This window comes from Plectropomus leopardus, chromosome 8 (assembly GCF_026936395.1).
Source record: "Plectropomus leopardus strain MGB_pleo_1.0 chromosome 8, ASM2693639v1, whole genome shotgun sequence".
Lineage (NCBI taxonomy): Eukaryota > Metazoa > Chordata > Actinopteri > Perciformes > Serranidae > Plectropomus > Plectropomus leopardus.
Window position 1 is genome coordinate 16,409,490 of NC_142183.1, and position 18,485 is coordinate 16,427,974.

At 41.3% G+C, this 18,485-nt stretch overlaps 1 protein-coding gene across 3 annotated transcripts in view; it reads left to right on the forward strand.

Moving 5' to 3' along the window:
• LOC121947855 (uncharacterized) overlaps nucleotides 1-18,485 on the forward strand; it is a 29,418-nt gene that overhangs the window by 3,526 nt on the left and 7,407 nt on the right. For 2 of the 3 annotated variants that reach the window (XM_042493008.2, XM_042493007.2), the window contains exons 4-16: nucleotides 653-849; nucleotides 1,131-1,234; nucleotides 1,560-1,621; nucleotides 3,237-3,504; nucleotides 6,188-6,381; nucleotides 7,582-7,707; nucleotides 8,274-8,402; nucleotides 11,045-11,167; nucleotides 12,382-12,517; nucleotides 13,257-14,680; nucleotides 16,177-17,028; nucleotides 17,744-18,072; nucleotides 18,177-18,276. In XM_042493008.2, the coding sequence (XP_042348942.2) occupies nucleotides 653-849; nucleotides 1,131-1,234; nucleotides 1,560-1,621; nucleotides 3,237-3,504; nucleotides 6,188-6,381; nucleotides 7,582-7,707; nucleotides 8,274-8,402; nucleotides 11,045-11,167; nucleotides 12,382-12,517; nucleotides 13,257-14,680; nucleotides 16,177-17,028; nucleotides 17,744-18,072; nucleotides 18,177-18,276 (4,044 nt within the window). The remainder of the gene's footprint in view (nucleotides 1-652; nucleotides 850-1,130; nucleotides 1,235-1,559; nucleotides 1,622-3,236; nucleotides 3,505-6,187; nucleotides 6,382-7,581; nucleotides 7,708-8,273; nucleotides 8,403-11,044; nucleotides 11,168-12,381; nucleotides 12,518-13,256; nucleotides 14,681-16,176; nucleotides 17,029-17,743; nucleotides 18,073-18,176; nucleotides 18,277-18,485) is intronic. The other variant, XM_042493009.2, reaches the window with a different exon arrangement.

Genomic DNA, 18,485 nt, shown 5'->3' on the forward strand with positions numbered 1-18,485 from the left:
TAACATAACAGAGAATTTAGTAATTTAGTGAAATGTATGTCGAGGTGTGACAACGTTATGTTTTTGTGTATTTGTTCATCACATAAGTTTCTTTTTTTTCTCCCCATGTTTAGTCCCTCCCTTCATGTTTGACCACTTGGCAAGTCAAATATTTTTTAACTACCTTTGGCTTTGGAGGAGGGGCATCGACTTTAAATGGCCGTATTTTGATTTTAATTTAGAACAGATTTTTAAATAAACCATGCTCTCCAAACCCGCTGCTTGGGGGCATGTTTTCTTTGAAAATTTTTGACAATTTTTTAACTATTTTTTTGAATTTTTATTTTAATTTTTTGCTGCTTTTATAGAAAATGTGAACATTTTTGGTGATTTTTCTGTTCTTTTTAAAAAAAAATTGGTGATTTTTATAGAGGAGGAGTTTTGTTTTCTTTATTCTTCTGCCCTTTTTTTCTTATTTTTTGGCAGTTTTATAGAAAACTTAAAAATGTGGAGTGTTTTTTTCCTTAAATTTTTGAAAGCAATGTTTTCTTTAAAAATCACCAAAATTTCATATCGTAGTCAGAAACTGTAAAAACAAACTATTGTTGGATTTTCAATTTTTTGTACTCCTAAAACCTTTCCTGTCCTCTTCCTCATCCTCTTCATTGCCAAGTATGAGGAGGTCCGTGGGGAGCTTCAGTACGTGCAGAGGGAGCTCCAGAGTGTTCGAAAGGAGACCAAGGCAGCAGTGACCAGCAGTGAGCGCCTCACCCAGGACCTTCAGACCAAACAGGCCCAGGTGTGCTCTTTGGAGGGCCAGCTGGATGCTGCTCGCACCCTCAACAACAAACTCACCCAGGAAGTCAAAAGGTTAGGACCATTGGAATGACATTCATGGACAACAATTAAAATTGCTACATCTCTGTTTTTCCTGGTACTTTCTCTGCGTATGGGTGCTGTTTGATTTTAAGATGTCATGAAACTTAACCCTCATGGGGTTAATGGTGCCATATTAAAAGACAAATCCTTCATTTGCTCATAGGACCATACTTTATTTTTGGACTTTGTCTGTTTCCCTACCCAGGCTGAACTCTTTCCACCTCTCTCTTCTTCATTCCTCCCTCCTCCCTCTCTCTCTTTCTCTCTGGCAGGCTGGAGGCAGAGCTGGAGAAGCTGCAGAACAGCACCAGATTGGCAGATACCACTCTGTTTTCTACCCCCTGCTGGAATTCAGCCTCGCCCTGGGAACACAATGGTACAGTCCTGCAACTTTATGACTCCTGTGCTTATTCTCTCTGGTGGCTTCTATCTTTTCATTAATGCAGAGTGCATTAATGAAAAGATAGAAGCCGGAGTTGGAAAATTAAACAACAAAACCACAAGACTCCCCAGTGAGCAGAGAGGTTATAAATAAACTCCCTCAGCTTCTGTCCTTTTCCAACCCCTTCACTCTCTGAGGACTGCTGTATGTCTTTGTCCGCTCTTGTCAGTAAACCATTTGGGTTCCTCACAACTGGTTCTGTTCGGCGATTTGCTTTATGTACCAAGTCTAGTCCATATGCTGTGTTTTTGTCCTGTAGGGAGCAAGAAGGAGGAGAGGTCAGGACATAGAGATGAAGGACAGAGCCGGGCACATATCCGTGTAAGTACTAGCATGTTTTAATGCTAAGCTATGTAAAGGCTGGTTCGAGCTTAGAGTTGTAATTCTCTTGTTGTAGGAATTCCTCATGTCAGTTAAACAAACCTTTATTTCTTCTTTCTTTTGTGTTTTTCTTCGTTCTTCCCTCCACTGATTAACTGATTAATTAACAGTTATCTCCATGGGTACTTATTAAATAGAAAGGCAAAACTTTGTCAGCCACCCTGGTCAGGGAATAAGGCTGACATTATTCTGTGTTTATCTAAATGTCAACAAATTCCATGGAAAGTAGTAAACCAACAATGTGCCAGTCTGTCTCTGTGAACTTTCTAACCTGTCTGTGGCTCTCAGCCCGTTTGTTTTTACTGAGGACATAAATATTACAAAAGATTGCAAATAGGCAGTTTCTTTCTTATAAAAAAAAATTCTGTCATTTCTTTAAACAGCCATGCAGTGTTGTTTCTAGCAAATTGTATCCAAACAGGAGTCGATAGTGTATTTGCTAGGGACTATTTTCAGCTCTGGATTTGGTGCATCAGTGAGTGTTAAGGTAGCAGAACTGCATGTGTGGGTTTGACTTGAGATAATCTACAGTGCCCATCTTCATTGTTTCACCAAGTGAAACTATGTGGCTGATTGTTTTTGGACAGCGTTTCCCACAGAGTTAGAATCTAAGTGTGGCGGTAGCTGACAACAGGTGCATGTGTCCCTTTTTAAAAACAATAATTCTGTGCCCCATCTCTAAATTCGGACGTTTTTGCAGGCCTGTGTATGCTCATGATATGTAAACTCATTGTTGCGAGGTTGTTGCAGCAGAGTGAGTAAAAGTTAACTTTTAGATCCAGCACAATGAACGCTTAAGTTTTACTTGCACTGTGCCTGACGTTCTGCTGCTCCGTCCGAAAAATGAGATTGTGGATATAAGTGGCCAGTTTCCTCTGAAAGTGGCTGGGCTCAACCTTAAAAATAAGGTGAGCAACTCAGACATCTTGGGGAAGCTCGGAGTAGATCCCCAGCTCCTTTGCGTCGAAAGGGGCCAGTTGAGGTGGTTTGGGCATCTGATAAGGATGCCTCCTGGGCACCTCCCGCTAGAGGTGTTTCGGGCACATCTAATCGGTAGGAGACCCAGAACACGCTGGAGGGATTACTTATCTCTTCAGACCTGAGGACATCTTTGGTCCCCCAGGAGGAGCTGGAAAGAGTTGCCGGGGAGAGGGACGTCTGGAATGCTTTACTCGGCCTGCTGCCCCCGCGACTCAGCCTCGGATAAGCGGATGGATTGATCAGACTTAACTTTTAAGTTTTTCGAACTTGTGCCCTGCTAAACTTTATCATAGTGTACTGCACTGTATATTTTATATCTGATCTGTGACTTTTCTCTCAGCTTCCACACCAATTCACTTATGCAGTGGGGCTGTAGAGAGTAAAACTACTCAGGAAGCATCATTAATATAACAGCAATTAGTCATTCTTTAGTAAAATACTAGTTATGTCAAAATAAAAGAAATTAAAGTGTTGAGTTCTGTCTGTAAATCCTGCTGAAATGTTGTCTCTAGTTTGACATCTAGTTCCAGCTCACACCCTCCTTTTTTCTCTATTTCTTCTCTCCTCCGTTCAGCAGCGGCTCCAGTTCTCTGAAGTGGGCACAGCCTCGTTGCCACGACAACAACACAAGATCACACCCCACCGCCACCCGTCTGACCAATCGGACACCTTCTCCACTCCCTTGGCTGCGTTCCCCTGGGAACGGGATGACTCAAGGCCAGCAGCCAGGAGGCCTTCCCCCTCATCTGCCCAGACGCCCTGTGCTGATGTCAGCAGTCCTGGCCAGTTGGAGCAGAGGGTTTATGGGAAGGAGAACGACAACAGACAGACAGAGACAGACAGTGAGTGGTGTCAAATGGTTACCGTGGTAACGTGGCACGACTGGGTGTCGCCCATTAACAATTTAAAAACATGCAGCCCAGCCCGGCAGCCTGTCCGTTAAAAAAGGATTTGTTAAGTTATCTGGTTGCTGTGACCCAGCATCGGCTGAAGTAAACAGAGAACTTTGTCTGTTTTCAGTGTCAATCAGTAGTCCTGCTTTGCAAGACACAGTACCTTGATTTTATATTTTAGTCATTTTTTTAAAGTTTGTTCTTGTTCTAAGACAGGGCATGGATAAAAACAGTTTGTACAAATAGATTTTCAGATGCTGTTTACGTCGGTCAACACTGTTGACAAAGCTAATGTCAGCAGAGTAAAGCTGGTCCAGAACCTGCAGGCCCCAGCAGCAAAAGCGCCATCACAGCTGGTTTGAATTTGGACTGAGAGCTCTGGTCAGAATAACTCAGAACTGACTATTAAACATAAGCAAATGTGTGACTTCAGAAGGCTGGTGTTACTTAATAGTTTTCTTATTGTCTAAAATCCCATGAAAAGACAGAAAAGAAATATATGTCAGTCCTCCCCTTCCTCTCTGTAAGTCTCAGTTGTAAGGGTTTGTTCACAGCTGGAGACTGAAATCTTTAAATATGGGTCACAGATGTATAATTTCATCTTTTTACATGTTCACTAATTTCATAAAATAGTTGGGAAGTACTTATTAGCAGATGTTACTTAAAAGGAAGCAAATTAAGACAAAAGGCTAAATAAACGGCAATGCTCCAGTTTTCCTTTTAATTTTTTTTAAATGGTTTTTGGACAATAATGGAGGTTTTTGGCACAAAAGTAAGCTAAATTAGCTTGTTATTAGAATAAATGTATTGTTTGTTTTAGGTGTTTTAATACGATTTGTTGACAATAAGAAAAACAGATAATATAGCATCTATAACGACATTTTATAAGTGGCTTCAGTTTTCATCAGCAGTGATACACGGACAGTTATTGAGCAGCAGCGGTACTTGAATTAAGTTGTGATCTAGTAGCATTGAGGGCAAGTGATGACATACCCTGTTTTGGTTTAGTTTTTAGCTCTGATTGATCCACCACATCAAAGCCAACATAAGTGAAGCAACGTGATCATCCTGACTCTCATGCACTCTGTATAACCTCAACTGCACTTGTTACATAAGAGGTTGTGTAGAAATCAGCGGCTGTGCCAGAGACTCCTCTGTTTGCTCCCAGGCCAGTTTCCTGATATACAGCGGCTCTTAGTACACTTTATAATTGTGATATAACACTCCTCTTTCTCTCTGCTCCACTCTGTGTGTGTTTGTTCAGAGGAGGAAGGGGACCGTTCAATGTGAAACAATAATTGCTTCTTTTAGCTGCAGGGATACAGAGGGGGAAGGGTGGTGTGGTGTTTACGTTAGGTGTGCTTTTTTTGCTGACTTTTTTGCTACTGTGTCTTTTTATTATGCCCCTCTCTACTGTAATCATCTCAGCCACACAGATATTTGGATTTTTTCTTCAGATTAGCTTTTTATTGGGGTTTAATAATAGAATTGAAGAAAATATTGAATTATTTTATTTTATTATTGAAAGACATTTAGTAAATTAAATCAGATACTTAATTGTGTAGCATCACGTTAAAGGAACAGGAAAAATACGCAGGACAACATAATAAAAAGACAGAAAATTGATTTCATCCCTGGCTTTGGAAATCAGCAGCCTGACATCCACAGGCGTTGTGAAAGTATTTTACAGAGTTACAACAGCTGCGGTCATCAATGAGCCAGTCTGTATGGATTGACCTCATTAGACCCCTGACGGCATAATTCTGCTATGTAGTTGACTGCTGGTGGTTAGTTGCAAGAAATTAAGACACTCCTGCTGATAACGTCAGTGCACATTTTGGGGGAAAAAAAAATATTTTCCCCAGTATTTCCTCTACCCTATCACCTTTCCCTTATTTACGTTGAAATCCTTCCCACGCTGGTATTCAGATATTTTTATAACCCCAATTTGCTTCAAATGCAAAATCATTTAAAGTACATTTTTATGTCTCCGTGTTGGCATAGTCATGGCTGAGGTTTGGATTATGTTTGGATTGTCAATCTGTCAGCGCCATTCTCATGAATGGTATATCTCAAGAACACCTTGAGAGGATTTCTTAAAATTTGGCATAAACAATTAATCCACTTGGACTGAACTGATTACATTTTAGTGGTCAAAGGTCAAGGTCACTGGGACTTTGCGTCCGTCTCATTCTCATGAACGGGACATCCCAAGAAGGCTCTGATGGAATTTCCTCAAATTTGGCACAAACATCCTCTTGGACTCAAGACTGAACTAATAAGAATTCGGTGGTCAAACGTCAAGGTTACTGTGACCTCATAAAACATGTTTTTGGCCATAACTGAAGAAAAAATACACTAATAATGACAAAGCACAGCTGACCGTTTTATAAGCAGGCAGTAATGGAGTGCCTATGAGGCTTGTGCTGGGGCGTGATGATTAGCGTACCATAAGGAGCGGCTGCTGGCCCTTTTACAGCACCTTATTGCATGCCAAGGACTGTTTCTGTTAATGTCCTTAGTGATGTACTTAAAAGATATTCAGGTGAAATCAGTTTTTCTGAGACCTGATTTTCATACCCAAATCAGCTCATTAACCAGTATGTCTCTGTGTGTTTGCTTCATCTGCCAGTGTGCTTATCCGAATTGCGGCGCCGTGTGTCTGCTCTGGAGGAGGAGCTGAGCGCAAAGGCTGGGACGTTGACGTCCCTTCAGAGTGAAATGGTACAAAGCAAGAAGGATCTCGCTGCCAGGGAGCTCAGCCTTCAGAAAGCCCGTGACGAGCTTAGCATGGCACACACACGCATGGCCCAGGAGAGTGACCGGGTAAAAACACCCACTATCACAGCTAATACAACTGGTGGTACTAATACCACTGCTACTCCTAATACTACTACTTCTGAAATAGAATGAGTTTCATACCAGTGCTAATGCTCTACATTTTCTGTAAGTCCTGTTGTTTTTGTCATAAAATGTTGGGTGTGGGTGTTGGCCTCATTGTCAAAACATTTCTCTTTGACTTTCTGGAAAATAGCAAACATGTTGGGACTATTTCACTTATTACACAATCACTCACTATCAGGCATTTTGAAAAGGGTGAGAAAAACAATGTTCTTGTTCTGTTCTGTACAACACAACTATCCCGCTGATATTTTGTGAAATCCAACCTTTTGGCAAACAGTGCACAATGCTGAGGAGTAACTGGGAGAGGCTGCCAATTCTCCCATTGTCTCATTTGTTAAGAGCGATTATGCTAAGCTCTCAGGTGTTAGTGCTTTCCTGATGCTTGAATGTCAAATGCAGAACCCTAATCAGCATCACAAGATAAAAGCAAGGTAAACAAAGTGGAAACAATGTAATAAAATGCGTTAGAACACGTCACGGAAAAGCAAGTCGACAGAACAGGTTTAGAGATTAGGCAAAGACACAAACATGACCACAAATTTGACCATTTAAAGGCACGCCTAAAATAATTGAACATCTTAAGCAGGCTACACACTATAAGCCCATGATGGCAGTGAAGATAAAGTCCCTCAAAGTTGTCTCATTGCCAGTATTAATGAGAACATCAGGTATCCCACGGTCATGGACAACCTGGAAGTCATAGATTTTTCCAGTCCATTTTCCAGACCTGGAAAAGTCAAGGAATTAGTAAAAAAAGTTGACATTTTTGGAAGAGTCATTGGATTTTTTTGTGTGTAATGAAACTGTTATAGTTATCTTTCATGCACAAACCTCCACCATATGTGACTTAAGGGCAAAGTTAATTTCGGCAGCTGTCGACGTATCATAGACCCAATATGTGTCAGTGTGTGACGATTAGTTTACCATCACGCATGATGCTTTTTTACTCTGTGTTCCATATTTCCCCTCATGTATGCCAGCTAGATGAAATTATGTTTGACTTTGAATCCAAAATGTTCAAAAAACACCAGTCAAGCGGGAAAAGTCATGGAAAAGTTTTGAAATTTAATTCATAGAAATATGTGGCAACCCTGGAATATGCTGTGTGTGTCTGTTTTCCAGGCATCAGGAGCTGAGCAAAGGCTGAAGCAGCTACAAGAGGAGCTGAAGTGTCAGAGACAAAATGCAGAGAGTAGCCGACTGCAACACCAACAACGCTCTAAGGAGCTGGAGAAACAACATCAGAGGGTGATGGATGGATGGATGGATGGATGGATGGATGGATGGATGATACGGACAGATGAAACAGAGAAATAAAAGAGTTTCAGGAAACAACTAAAGCGGGATTCCATTGATCCTTAAAAAGTCTAATAAGGACTTGTAATTAAAATGTCTTTAATTAGTCCTTAAAAAGTCTTAGAAATTCTCAGATGTAAAGAAGGATATCGTGAATATTTTTTTCTTGACATGCATTGTAAAATCCCTGCATAATTCGTAAAATCTGCTACTTAAATAATTTACAAAATGCCTCTCACATTAATGTTACACAGAGGAACCAACAGCACTCATACATTAACCAAATCCTCTTAAATGAAAAGTTAATGAGCTTTTTGTCTCACTCTAGAGAGTTTTTAACTCGACCAAATTTTTTTGTTGTCCTAAATTTAATTCTGAGTGGCATTTAAAAAGTCTTAAATCTCACTTGTCTTAAGCTGTAGGAACCCTGTAAAGGAAACAATAGAAATTTTCAGGTTTGTGTCCTATATTACAGTTGAAGAAAGTGGCTCAGATTCTGTTTTGTGTTTTGCCTCCAGGATTTGACCGAGCTTCAGAAGGAGAGGCAGTGTCTGGAGAAGCAGCATCAGCAGGAGGTAAATAAGCTCAACCAGGAGCTCCAGCAGGCCAGGACGCTACACAATGCCCTGCAGGCCCAGGCTGACAAGGTAAACACACTCACAAGGTACACACGCAAAATCATCCACATGAACAAGGCAAACAGGCCTTCTTATATGCTTTTTCATCCTAATACATTTGCCAAGATAAAGCCGTTAATTCTGATCTGTATCAACACTGAAAACTCTGCACCAAACTGATACTCTGTGCATAGTGTTTATATTTTGGTTCGTATGTCAGCTCTGTTTTTTCAGCTGTTTCCTGTTTCTCTTTCCTGCTTTCTCTGTTTCTGTCCCTTACGCCCCTCACTCTTTCTCCTGGGACTTATTTATACCAAAGGTCAATAAACTTATCTCGCTTCTTCTCCCACGTTTGCATCTTGCCCTTGTTGTTCTCTCTTACTCTATGTTTCACTCTCTTGCCCTCTGTCTTTGTTTCCTTTTTCCCCTCCCGCTGTCCTCTCCGCTTTGTCCTCCTCTCCTCTCGGTTTCTCCCCAGTGGAAAGGTTGAGCAGCGAAGGTAATGACTGTGTGACTTTGTTTGACAGTGCAGAATGCTTTGGTCATGGAAGCATGAAACACAACTCATAACTTGTGTGTGAGAAATAGTCAAGAGTTTGTAGTAAGCGAGGCGTTAAGGCATGGCTGCGGGATGAGGGTTAAAGGTAGAGGGAAGGTTTGTATGAAGGTGTTAAGGCAAGCTGCATGAATGTAGAGAAAGAGGAATGAGGTTGTGCTTGGAAACATGCTGTTGTATTATTTTCTTTTTTTTTCAATTTTCTTTACGTGAAGGAATGCTGTGGTATTCATTTTTTATCAGCAGAACAATAATACAAATTTTAATATCAGTGCAAGTGTGAGCCTCTTGACGCATACAAAAGAAGATATTACCTCGACCTTAATCTTAGAGTTTTAGTCATGGTCTAAAAAGTCTCAACAATGACCCACAGTGTGCCTTAAAGCCTAACTATAAGCCCTTTGTAAACCACACAGATCTTATCTTGTTATATCAGACGAGGCTAAGACAGTAAACACACAATAAAGGCACAGTTTGTGTCGTATCTAATCACACATAAAATCAGTGCTGATAGTGACCAATCTTCAGCTCTTTGTAGAATTTGTGTTCAAGATGGCACATGTATTTAGTTTCTATCATAAATAACCCAGAACCTCAAATATTTAATCGATTCTCATTTCTCAGACATTTTAATGCAGTAAATTGGCTCATTAAAGAATTGTCAAACAGCATGTCATTGCAGCCTTGTTGTGCCTGAGGAACATTTGCATGAATTCTCCTCACAAAACCGGCAAAACTGGTAATCTACAAGAAGATTGCTGTCACAAAAAAACTCAAAGTACTCAGCTGATTTTTGTGGATGCGTTGTAATTCTTGAGCAGTTTACTTGAATAAGTAAAAAAAAATGTACATAGTCCCTGCCATGTCTCTCAGTAGCACTTTTTTGGAAAAGTATTTAAACTGATTACACTCCAGCAGCAACCGCGGAGGCTGAAAAATGAAGCCAGTGCACAAAAACTACAGTTGCTCTAATGGCCTCTTGAGGCTGGCTCCAAGAGTTAGTCAATCCCCATAGACAGCCATGTTAAAATGCCCAACTTTAAAGCAGAAATAAATATGTTTATAGTCTGGTACAACAAGCATTTCTTATCTCTAGCTAATTTCAACAACCAGGACAGCTGTATGATGGGTGAATTTTTATATTTTATTGAGGCCCAAAGGTATGCATATTTTAGTGGGGGGACACTTGAGTGACAAGTTGCATGCAGCTGGTGTAGCTGCAGTCAGTCAGATCCACCCCTCACTCCACAGCTCCAGCCTCTCGTCCAAATGAGGTCACTTCTGGCTTCAAAATCCAAGATGACAACGGCCGAAATACCAAACTTGAGGCTTCAAAATGGCAGTCCACAAATCAATGGGTGATGCCACAGTAGCTACGTCCATTATTTGTACAGCTTGTGGTTACACTATATATGACAAAAACTTAAATCAATAAAATGACTGCTCCTAGCTTACTCAGAATTATTGTGTCAAATAAATATTGCAGTACAAAGTCGATATTAGTGGCAGAATTAATGACCACCAGAAAACCTTTATCTTTACAAGACAAAGCAAACAGCATTGAATGGCCACTTTATCTACTATTCAGGTGTTTAGACATGTTTACCGGCTTATTTACTATTTCATATACACTGTACTGTTCATGTTTCCAACATGACACAAAGACACCAGAAAAATGAATCTAAAAAGCCTGAAGAAAGCATTCCATTTGTTGGATCAATAAATATAATAACATGATTACTAAAACTGGATCTGTATTCTTATACTGTATGCAACATTAACACTACTGTTAACACTGTCTACGTGTACCATGACATGAGAATTTGATATGAGCGTTGGTGGGAAGCCGATCAGCCTGTTAAGTCTCCATTAGTTTCCCCAGAGAGGTAGATATTAGACACAGCTAATGCTCGTATTGATCACTGATTGCTCTCCTGCTTTCATTCACTGGTCCTGATTCCTGCGCCTCCAACAACAGCCCTCCATTTCTTTGTTTCCTACTTTGTTGTTTAAACCTCCTACCTTCGTCTTTTTCCTACAAACTGCCCCTCTGATCCTCTTTGATTTAATTTTTTCCCATTTTTACTAGCTACTGAGTCGTAATATCTTTTTTCAGCTTTCTCTGCAGAAGCAGGCGTTGGACAAAGAGTTGGACACTCTGAAAGAGAAACTGAAGTGGACAGAAGGGCAGCTGCAGGACAGCCAGAAGAAAGAAGCCCAGACACAAGCCAAACTGACGGTAATGCACGCACGCACACACGCGCACACACACACACACACACACACACACACACACACACACACACACACAGTGAGGGTCTTGAGTCTAGTAAGTCAGGGTCGGCATGTGTCAATTATTCATGAGCTCAGCAGTAGGTATACAATAAACTTCATACATTTTTAAACGTCTTAATGTGCCATATGTCAGTCTAAGATTTTCACAAGTGAACTGTGAATAAATTGAATGTTAATTGTGGCTACTTCATTCATCCAGCTGTGTTATGTTTTAATAAAGGTGTGGCATTAGAGAGCAACAGAAAGAGCTGAAAGATGAGTTGTCTGATACTGATTTCTCAGATCGCCTTCCTACTATACTCAAAAACACTCAGATGTACTACGTCTGTGTCTAGAAGTCTAAAACTATAAGAATTAGACCAAAGCTTGATACACCCACAGTGCTGACGATATTTAATACTCCAGAATAGGACTGTAGCAGATTACCAGTTTAGAGAAATACTGTGGTATGAATATTAATGGTTATCATACTGTGTACATTTGGTTATCTAAGATATTGAGAAAAAATGCAGCTGGACAGAGAATTTCGTGTTTATTTTGTTTTGTTTTTTTTCTTTCAAAAAGGAGACTTTTTCTACATGCTATAAAACCAACCAAATTGTTTTAAAATTTCAGTTGTAGTAATGAAACTGATAATAATAATAATAATAATAATATGAATAAGAGTGAAAATGATAAGAATGATAATAAATGTCAAAATACTGTGAAAATCTCATACCGTTGCAACCCTACTACAGAGTAGAGCAATAGTCGTGTTTGTGGCAGTTCATTACATGTATACCAGCTTGCAACATCTGCACTAATAATGTGTTCATCTGTGGCTTGTTTGTCTTGCTACTGTGACAGTGTTTATAAGTAACTGTCAATACATACTCCAGCTCCCACACAGTCATTACTTATCTAGAAGTTCTGCTGCACTGATACGAAACATCCCAGGTGAAGATATTAAAATGAGACTTTTAGCAGAATTATACTTTCTTCTTCTAGTGTAATCATGGACATCTGGTAGACGAGAGTCTGACGTGGAGGTTTTATGTCAAAAGAGAAATATTTCAAATGTTTCAAAACAGAGGTTCAACTGAGAACGGATCACTGCAACTAATCTGACCATTTGACTGGATTAGATCCACCTCATTTGTATTTTTAACCTCTCCTTAGGAGGCGTTGCGTGAGGCCGAGGGTGTGGCAGTGAGCCTGGAGCACAGCAGGAAGAGAGAGCGCGCTCTGGAGGAGGAGGGGAGGAGACTAGCAGAGGACCGAGCCGACGCCCTTCGTCTCCTCAAAGAACTGCAGGGTGAGGAGTGAGCTGTGAGTGGGAGAGAGGAAAAATCCATGGGCGTTATCAGTCATATGATATTTACAGATGGTAATTTATGAAAATGTGGTATGTCTTTGAACTACAGTTTTTGTAGAGAGATTTTTTTTCTGCTTTCCTCCCTCCACAGGGAGGTCAGGAGAGGTCAGAGGTCAGGAGTTGATAGGGAATTAGTTCCTTGCTTGAACACGCTACAGCAGGCAAATACTTGTTGACACAGGCTTGAGTCGCTGTCCTCCAGTGGAGTTTGCCCTTAAAGAGATTGACATTGATTATTTGAGTGCAGGGTTGGAAATAAGCATCAGCATTAAAGGTGGTAATATGTCTAAGTGGCTGCTGTATTTTCTTCACTCACTAGCCAAAAAACAATGGCAATCTCCTGAGTGGCTGGTAGATTTTGGAATCCACATGCCATAGTGGGAGGTGGACAAATTTAATTTTAATTTGATTTAATTTCCAACCCTGTTAAAGTTAAAAGGCCCTTATGAGTGCTTGACATTGTTAATTCCCCTCTCATCCCAGTGCTGCCTCCTGCTGGTCAATGATATGTCGTGCATTTTCTTAAATCAAAACACTAACACCTTTTCCTGAAATGCATGTGTTCATTAAAAAAATAGAGATAAGCTCTTTTTGCAGCCTATTATTTTTTTAGTGCATGTGTGTTCTGTAGTTAAAACATCATCCTTTATTCTGCTTTTTGTGTGTCTTCTAACTCCAGAGCAAAAAGCTGCCACACTACAACCTGTCCAGTTTTGCCCCGTTGGACAAAGTTTCTCCCCTCAGCCTTCTTACTCTCCTCATTCTCGACCGTCAACTCAAACCAACAGGCCCAGCGCCACCACCCTGGCAGAGCAGACGAGGGACAAGGACGTGGATGTGGAAAAGAGAAAGGCAGAGATTGCAGCATCTTACCCCTCTGACAGAGAGCCGGGAGAAGGCATCGACTCAGAGCACATCAGAAGGAAAACTAACGAGGAAGAGAACACAATGAGAAATGAGGTGATCGAGAGTGACAGCTCTGGGACAAACAAGCACTCTACATCGGATCCAGTGCTCTGTAGTTCCTCTCACTCTGCTGCTGATACCCCCATCAACACCTCCATGGATGGTGATCATTGCAGTTTGAAGCCGTCTGCTGAAAGGACTCCCTCACACAAGGCCACTGAAGACCTCAAGAGGGAGAATGCCAGACTGCATTCAGAGCTACAAGATGCACGCGAAGAACTGCAGAAACGACTCGAGGACCTGGAGGCCCAACGGCGGTCCGAGACAGAAGCCAGGACCCGGCTCAAACAACTCAGCCGCAAACGTGCCAGCCAGGCTGTGGACAAGGACGGGCAGGACAAGGAGTTGAGGATGCAGCTGGAGAATGAGAAGACTGAGACCGAGAGGTTGAGGAAGGCAGTGGCTGCTTTGGAGACCGAGATGAAGAGAGGAAGGGAGGAAAGAGAAAGGAGGGGAAGGGAGGAGCTGGATGAGGAGAAAAACAACACACTAGAGGACAGGGAGAGTGAAATGATAGAACTTAATATGCAGCTTAAGAAACAGCTTGCGGAGGTGAAAGCCCAGCTGGCTTTAGAACAAGAAGAAAGAAAGAGAGAGGAAGAGGAGAGGAGCAAAATAACAAACACGGACACAGATGAAAAGAAGGAGCTGAGCTCGAAACTGGAAGAACTTAAAGCTGAATTAGAAGAACTGAGGCGCAGCAGAGAAAAAGACTCAATGAAAGAGGACAAACTCTCCGCTGTCAACAGTCCGCTGATGTACCTGACTCTCCACGATGATAAGCTTAACTCCAACATCGTTTGCTGCGACAACACGCTCCTCCCTTCACCAGAACAGCACCTCCTCTTCTGCCAGTCCACCAACCAACGCAACATGCTCGTATCTCAGGCCACAGTGGATCTCATCCAGGAAGAGCAAACAGTGAGAGATGCAGAAAGCTCACCTCTGTCAGATGAGGGGCAAACAAGTCGATTGGCCTCTGAACCTGAAGACCAAAGAAGGTCAATTTCAGACCTCCAGGGTGAGCCTGCCTCCTCTGATTTGGCAAAAGAGGTGGAGCGCCTACGGAAGAAGAATGCAAAAGAGACAGAACGTGCTAACCAGAACCAGGTTAAACTGGAGGCCCTGCAGAGCCAGGTAAGTAAAGTTCAGCATATTTCACTTGAACAGCCACAGTAAAACAATTTATATGAAATAAGGTGTAAAGAAAACTATTTCATATTCTAAATCATAGCTCTTTGATTGTGAGGAGTCAACTTAAACTAAGTTTAATGCCGTATGACACAGGTGTTGCAATGCAATAAATTTAGCTGTTATTGAATAGATATGACATGTTAAAATTAAACATGAATTTGTTTCTATAGCTGTTTTATGAAAAACGTTAGCCATTCTGTTGCTGTAGAGTAGAGTAGCAATGCCCCCCAGAGCTATTACAAACAGCAGTCAATTGAAAAAATACAGAAAGTACGACACTGAATAAAAATCGCAATAAATAAAAACTAGAAAAGTGCAATCAGTAAATTAAAGATCTGCATGATGGGAAACAGAATGCAGTGCAGGCTGTGTGTCCAGCCTGTATGCAGGACAGCAGTGGAATCATTACTTTAAACGACCACTGCTGTAATGTTTGATTGAATGAATACAAACACAGCTGTCTTGCCTTGGCTTGCAAATCTGGACAGGAACAGACCCTAAACACCAGTGGTGTAAAATGTCAGTGCCAACCAAGGAATCTGCCAACACTGAAATGATCGCCAAGTACACTGTCTGTAGCAGAAACAAGACTCCAAAATGAAGCAGCTGTTGATGATGATTTGTTGCCCCTACCAGCCGGTTAGGAGTAGTGAGCAGTTAGCATTTAATGTCATAAAACACTCAATAAAAAGTTTTTTTTTCTTTCAAAATTGTGAATCACAGCAACCATGAGAGGTCCTTGAACAAAAAATAAAAGGCGGATGAGTCCAGTAGCACACAAGATGAACTGCAAACAAAACAAATACATGCACGCACGCATACATATACACAGGACAACACATGATCCACTCCAGGTCCAGATAAAAAGTATCAGTACATCATTTAATTTGCAACAATCCTAATCCTAAACCTATCTGAGAAAGCAGGGAGAAAAAGAAAGCCACAAATCATGGACCAGGCCAAATTACATACTGTTTTAAAACCCAGTAACTGATAGAACAAAATACTTATAATACAGTATTTATTATTTTCAACTAGGGAAGTAAGCTCCCACCCTAATGGAAGCAAATAAAATCTTTCTGTACAGGGCACAGAGAGGGGAGTCAGATAACCTGGGCTTTTTTTTCTGTGTCCCTGACCTACTTATCTTTTAAATGTACAGCAGTAACTTTAAAGCATGCATTCCCAATATTTACTCGAAAGCTTTTGGTTTATAGATTGAGATTACCAAATCAACAGATATTATTAATTCTTTGAACTGACTCAATAAAGGAGGCATACAGCTCTTTCAACAGAGGCTTTTCAACACTAAAACTAAAGCATTCCATGTTTTTTTTTTTTTTTTTAAATGTGCTGTGTAGCACTTCTTAAAACACAGTGAAGCTCTGGCTATAGTGGATAGTTACACGTTTCTTTATTCTTCTGTTTTTTCCGCTCAGGTGACACGTCAGACAAAGCAGCTAACCATGGCCTTTGAGAAGCAGAGTCAGCACATCTCTGGTCTTCTGGCTGAGCTGCAGGAGAAGGAGAGTGCGCTCCTCAGCCAGGGAGAGGAACTGCAGCGTTGTAAGCAGCAGCTGGATGCACTCAAGACTGAAAAAGAGACGGACAGGAATAGCAGAGAGGACATGACGTTCAAAGAGGTGAAGGATGGAAAACAAGCCGAGAGGTCGGTGGAGATTTCAGGGTGTCAGGAGGGTGCTGTCACTGTCCTCACTACAGACTCTGTTGACTCTGATGCACAAAGAGATGCAGATCAGCTCGAGGTTGTGACGTCAGATGCTGTGAGACCAACACCTGTTAATAACAAATCAGACAGTGAAGTACTGAGGTCAGCGGAGCAGCATCCAGGCTCTCGGGCCAAGACTCAAAGTAACAATGAGTCGTCTTGTGTGACGGGGTTGACTGAGGGCAGTCAAGATGTAGGAAGAGCAGATGTGGCTGCAGATCTGCTCGCTCTCCAACGGGAGAATCAGCTGCTCAAACAAAGAATAGAGGGCTTGACTGTCTCAGACTCCAGGACCGAAGCATTACAAACGGACAGTGAAAACCAAGGAGACCTGGTCAAGCAAAGCCCAAACACAGGAAATGCTCTGTCCTGCTTGGCGGAGCAGAGGTCAGTCAGTCTGCCGAATGACATCACCACTGACGCACAGCAGTCACTGCTGCAGGATGTGAAGAGGAGTGATGATGAAGGCGGAGATTTAGAAAGGGAAGATGGGAGGACTTCGGGGGCTGAAGAGGAGCTGGAGGAAGGGTCTGAGCTTCATATTAACCGCCTTGAGCAACAGGTAGTCACTGTTTACTACCTATTTGTATTATTTTCATTTCATTTCTATTAAGTTTATTTACAAGGACAACATACATTAATCAACAGTTCTGTAAATGTGCCAGTGTTAGCCAGATGGCTAATTTTAACTGCAGTCCATTGGCAAGTTGTTATGAAACCTTTAAAATGATAAAAAAAAATACCAGAACAAAGACAGCAGGACATCATAAAAACAGCAATAACAAACAAGGATTCTTACGCTTAAAATGAAGCGTCAACACACAGTTAAGCATTACTTGCAGACATGCAGAGCGGAAATAGACAGTAAACATAAATAGAATACAACAGTCGTTATGCAGATCTTATTAAATGTTAGAAAATGCAATCACGGGTTAGCAATATGGTCACGGCAATAATATCTTACTGAAGGAGAGTGAGTAAAAATGTTTAATAAGTTAATCACACAGGGAAATTAAATGGAGTTTTTTGATGTAGATGTGGGTAGTCACCATTAGGAAACTGAAACTGTCCTCTTTTATTTAATTTATTTTATTTCATAGATGTACTGTATATTACATCAGTAAAGGAAGACATTACTTTGATTTCTTCTCCATCAAATGTTCTGTAGCATAAGAATTTTCCTTTTTATACTGAGTTACTGTACAGAGATTGATTTATATTTTCCCTGAGACATGTGCGTTTAATTCAGTCTGTCTTGTCCTTCCCCTCCTGTCCAGGTGGAGGAGCTGCAGATGAGGCTACAGGCTCTCTCAGCTCAGACACAGCAGCAGGCGGAGGAGCTTGCTATGTGGAGACTGGCCTCCAAACCAGCCCCAACATTTGACCAGTTCCCGCCCGGCTCAGATAACCAGTCTGAGACCCAGGACCAGGTCTCTTCTGTCAGACAGTCCCAGTCAAACCCGCAGCAGACCGATGAGACGACCCAGTTTCAGGAGCCTTACCTGGGCGTTCAGGAGAGTCGGGGTAACGTGACTGTTGTCAGAGAGGATGAGTTATTGCTCTCCTGCTCCTCTAACAAACTGCAGGGCCGCATGTTGTTCTCCAGGTAACACACTCGTACCAGGCCTCCAGAAAGGATGAAAAATATGGCAATAACTCTTTATTCGTTAATGCTTTGAATTGACTTTTTTGTTCTTCTTTTGCCACAAGACTACAGCACAGCAACCTCCCTGAACCAAAGAGTCTCCATCCCTCTAAAAAGACTGCAGCACTCCAGGAATACAATCAGAACAATGCTGAGACTGACGAGGTGATATGATTTAAATCATCACGCACCTACATACCAGACCACTCTATGAGTTTTAGGCCTTTTATATCAAGGTTTTATAGAATATTTTAGTAGGAGTCCCTCAATAGTTAAATTTAGTTCATCTGAAAGGAGCAAATTTGTTTTTCCAGGGATGTAATTTCCTAAGAATTTACTCAGAAATGTTTTGGAAATAACTGTGTAATTTGGTC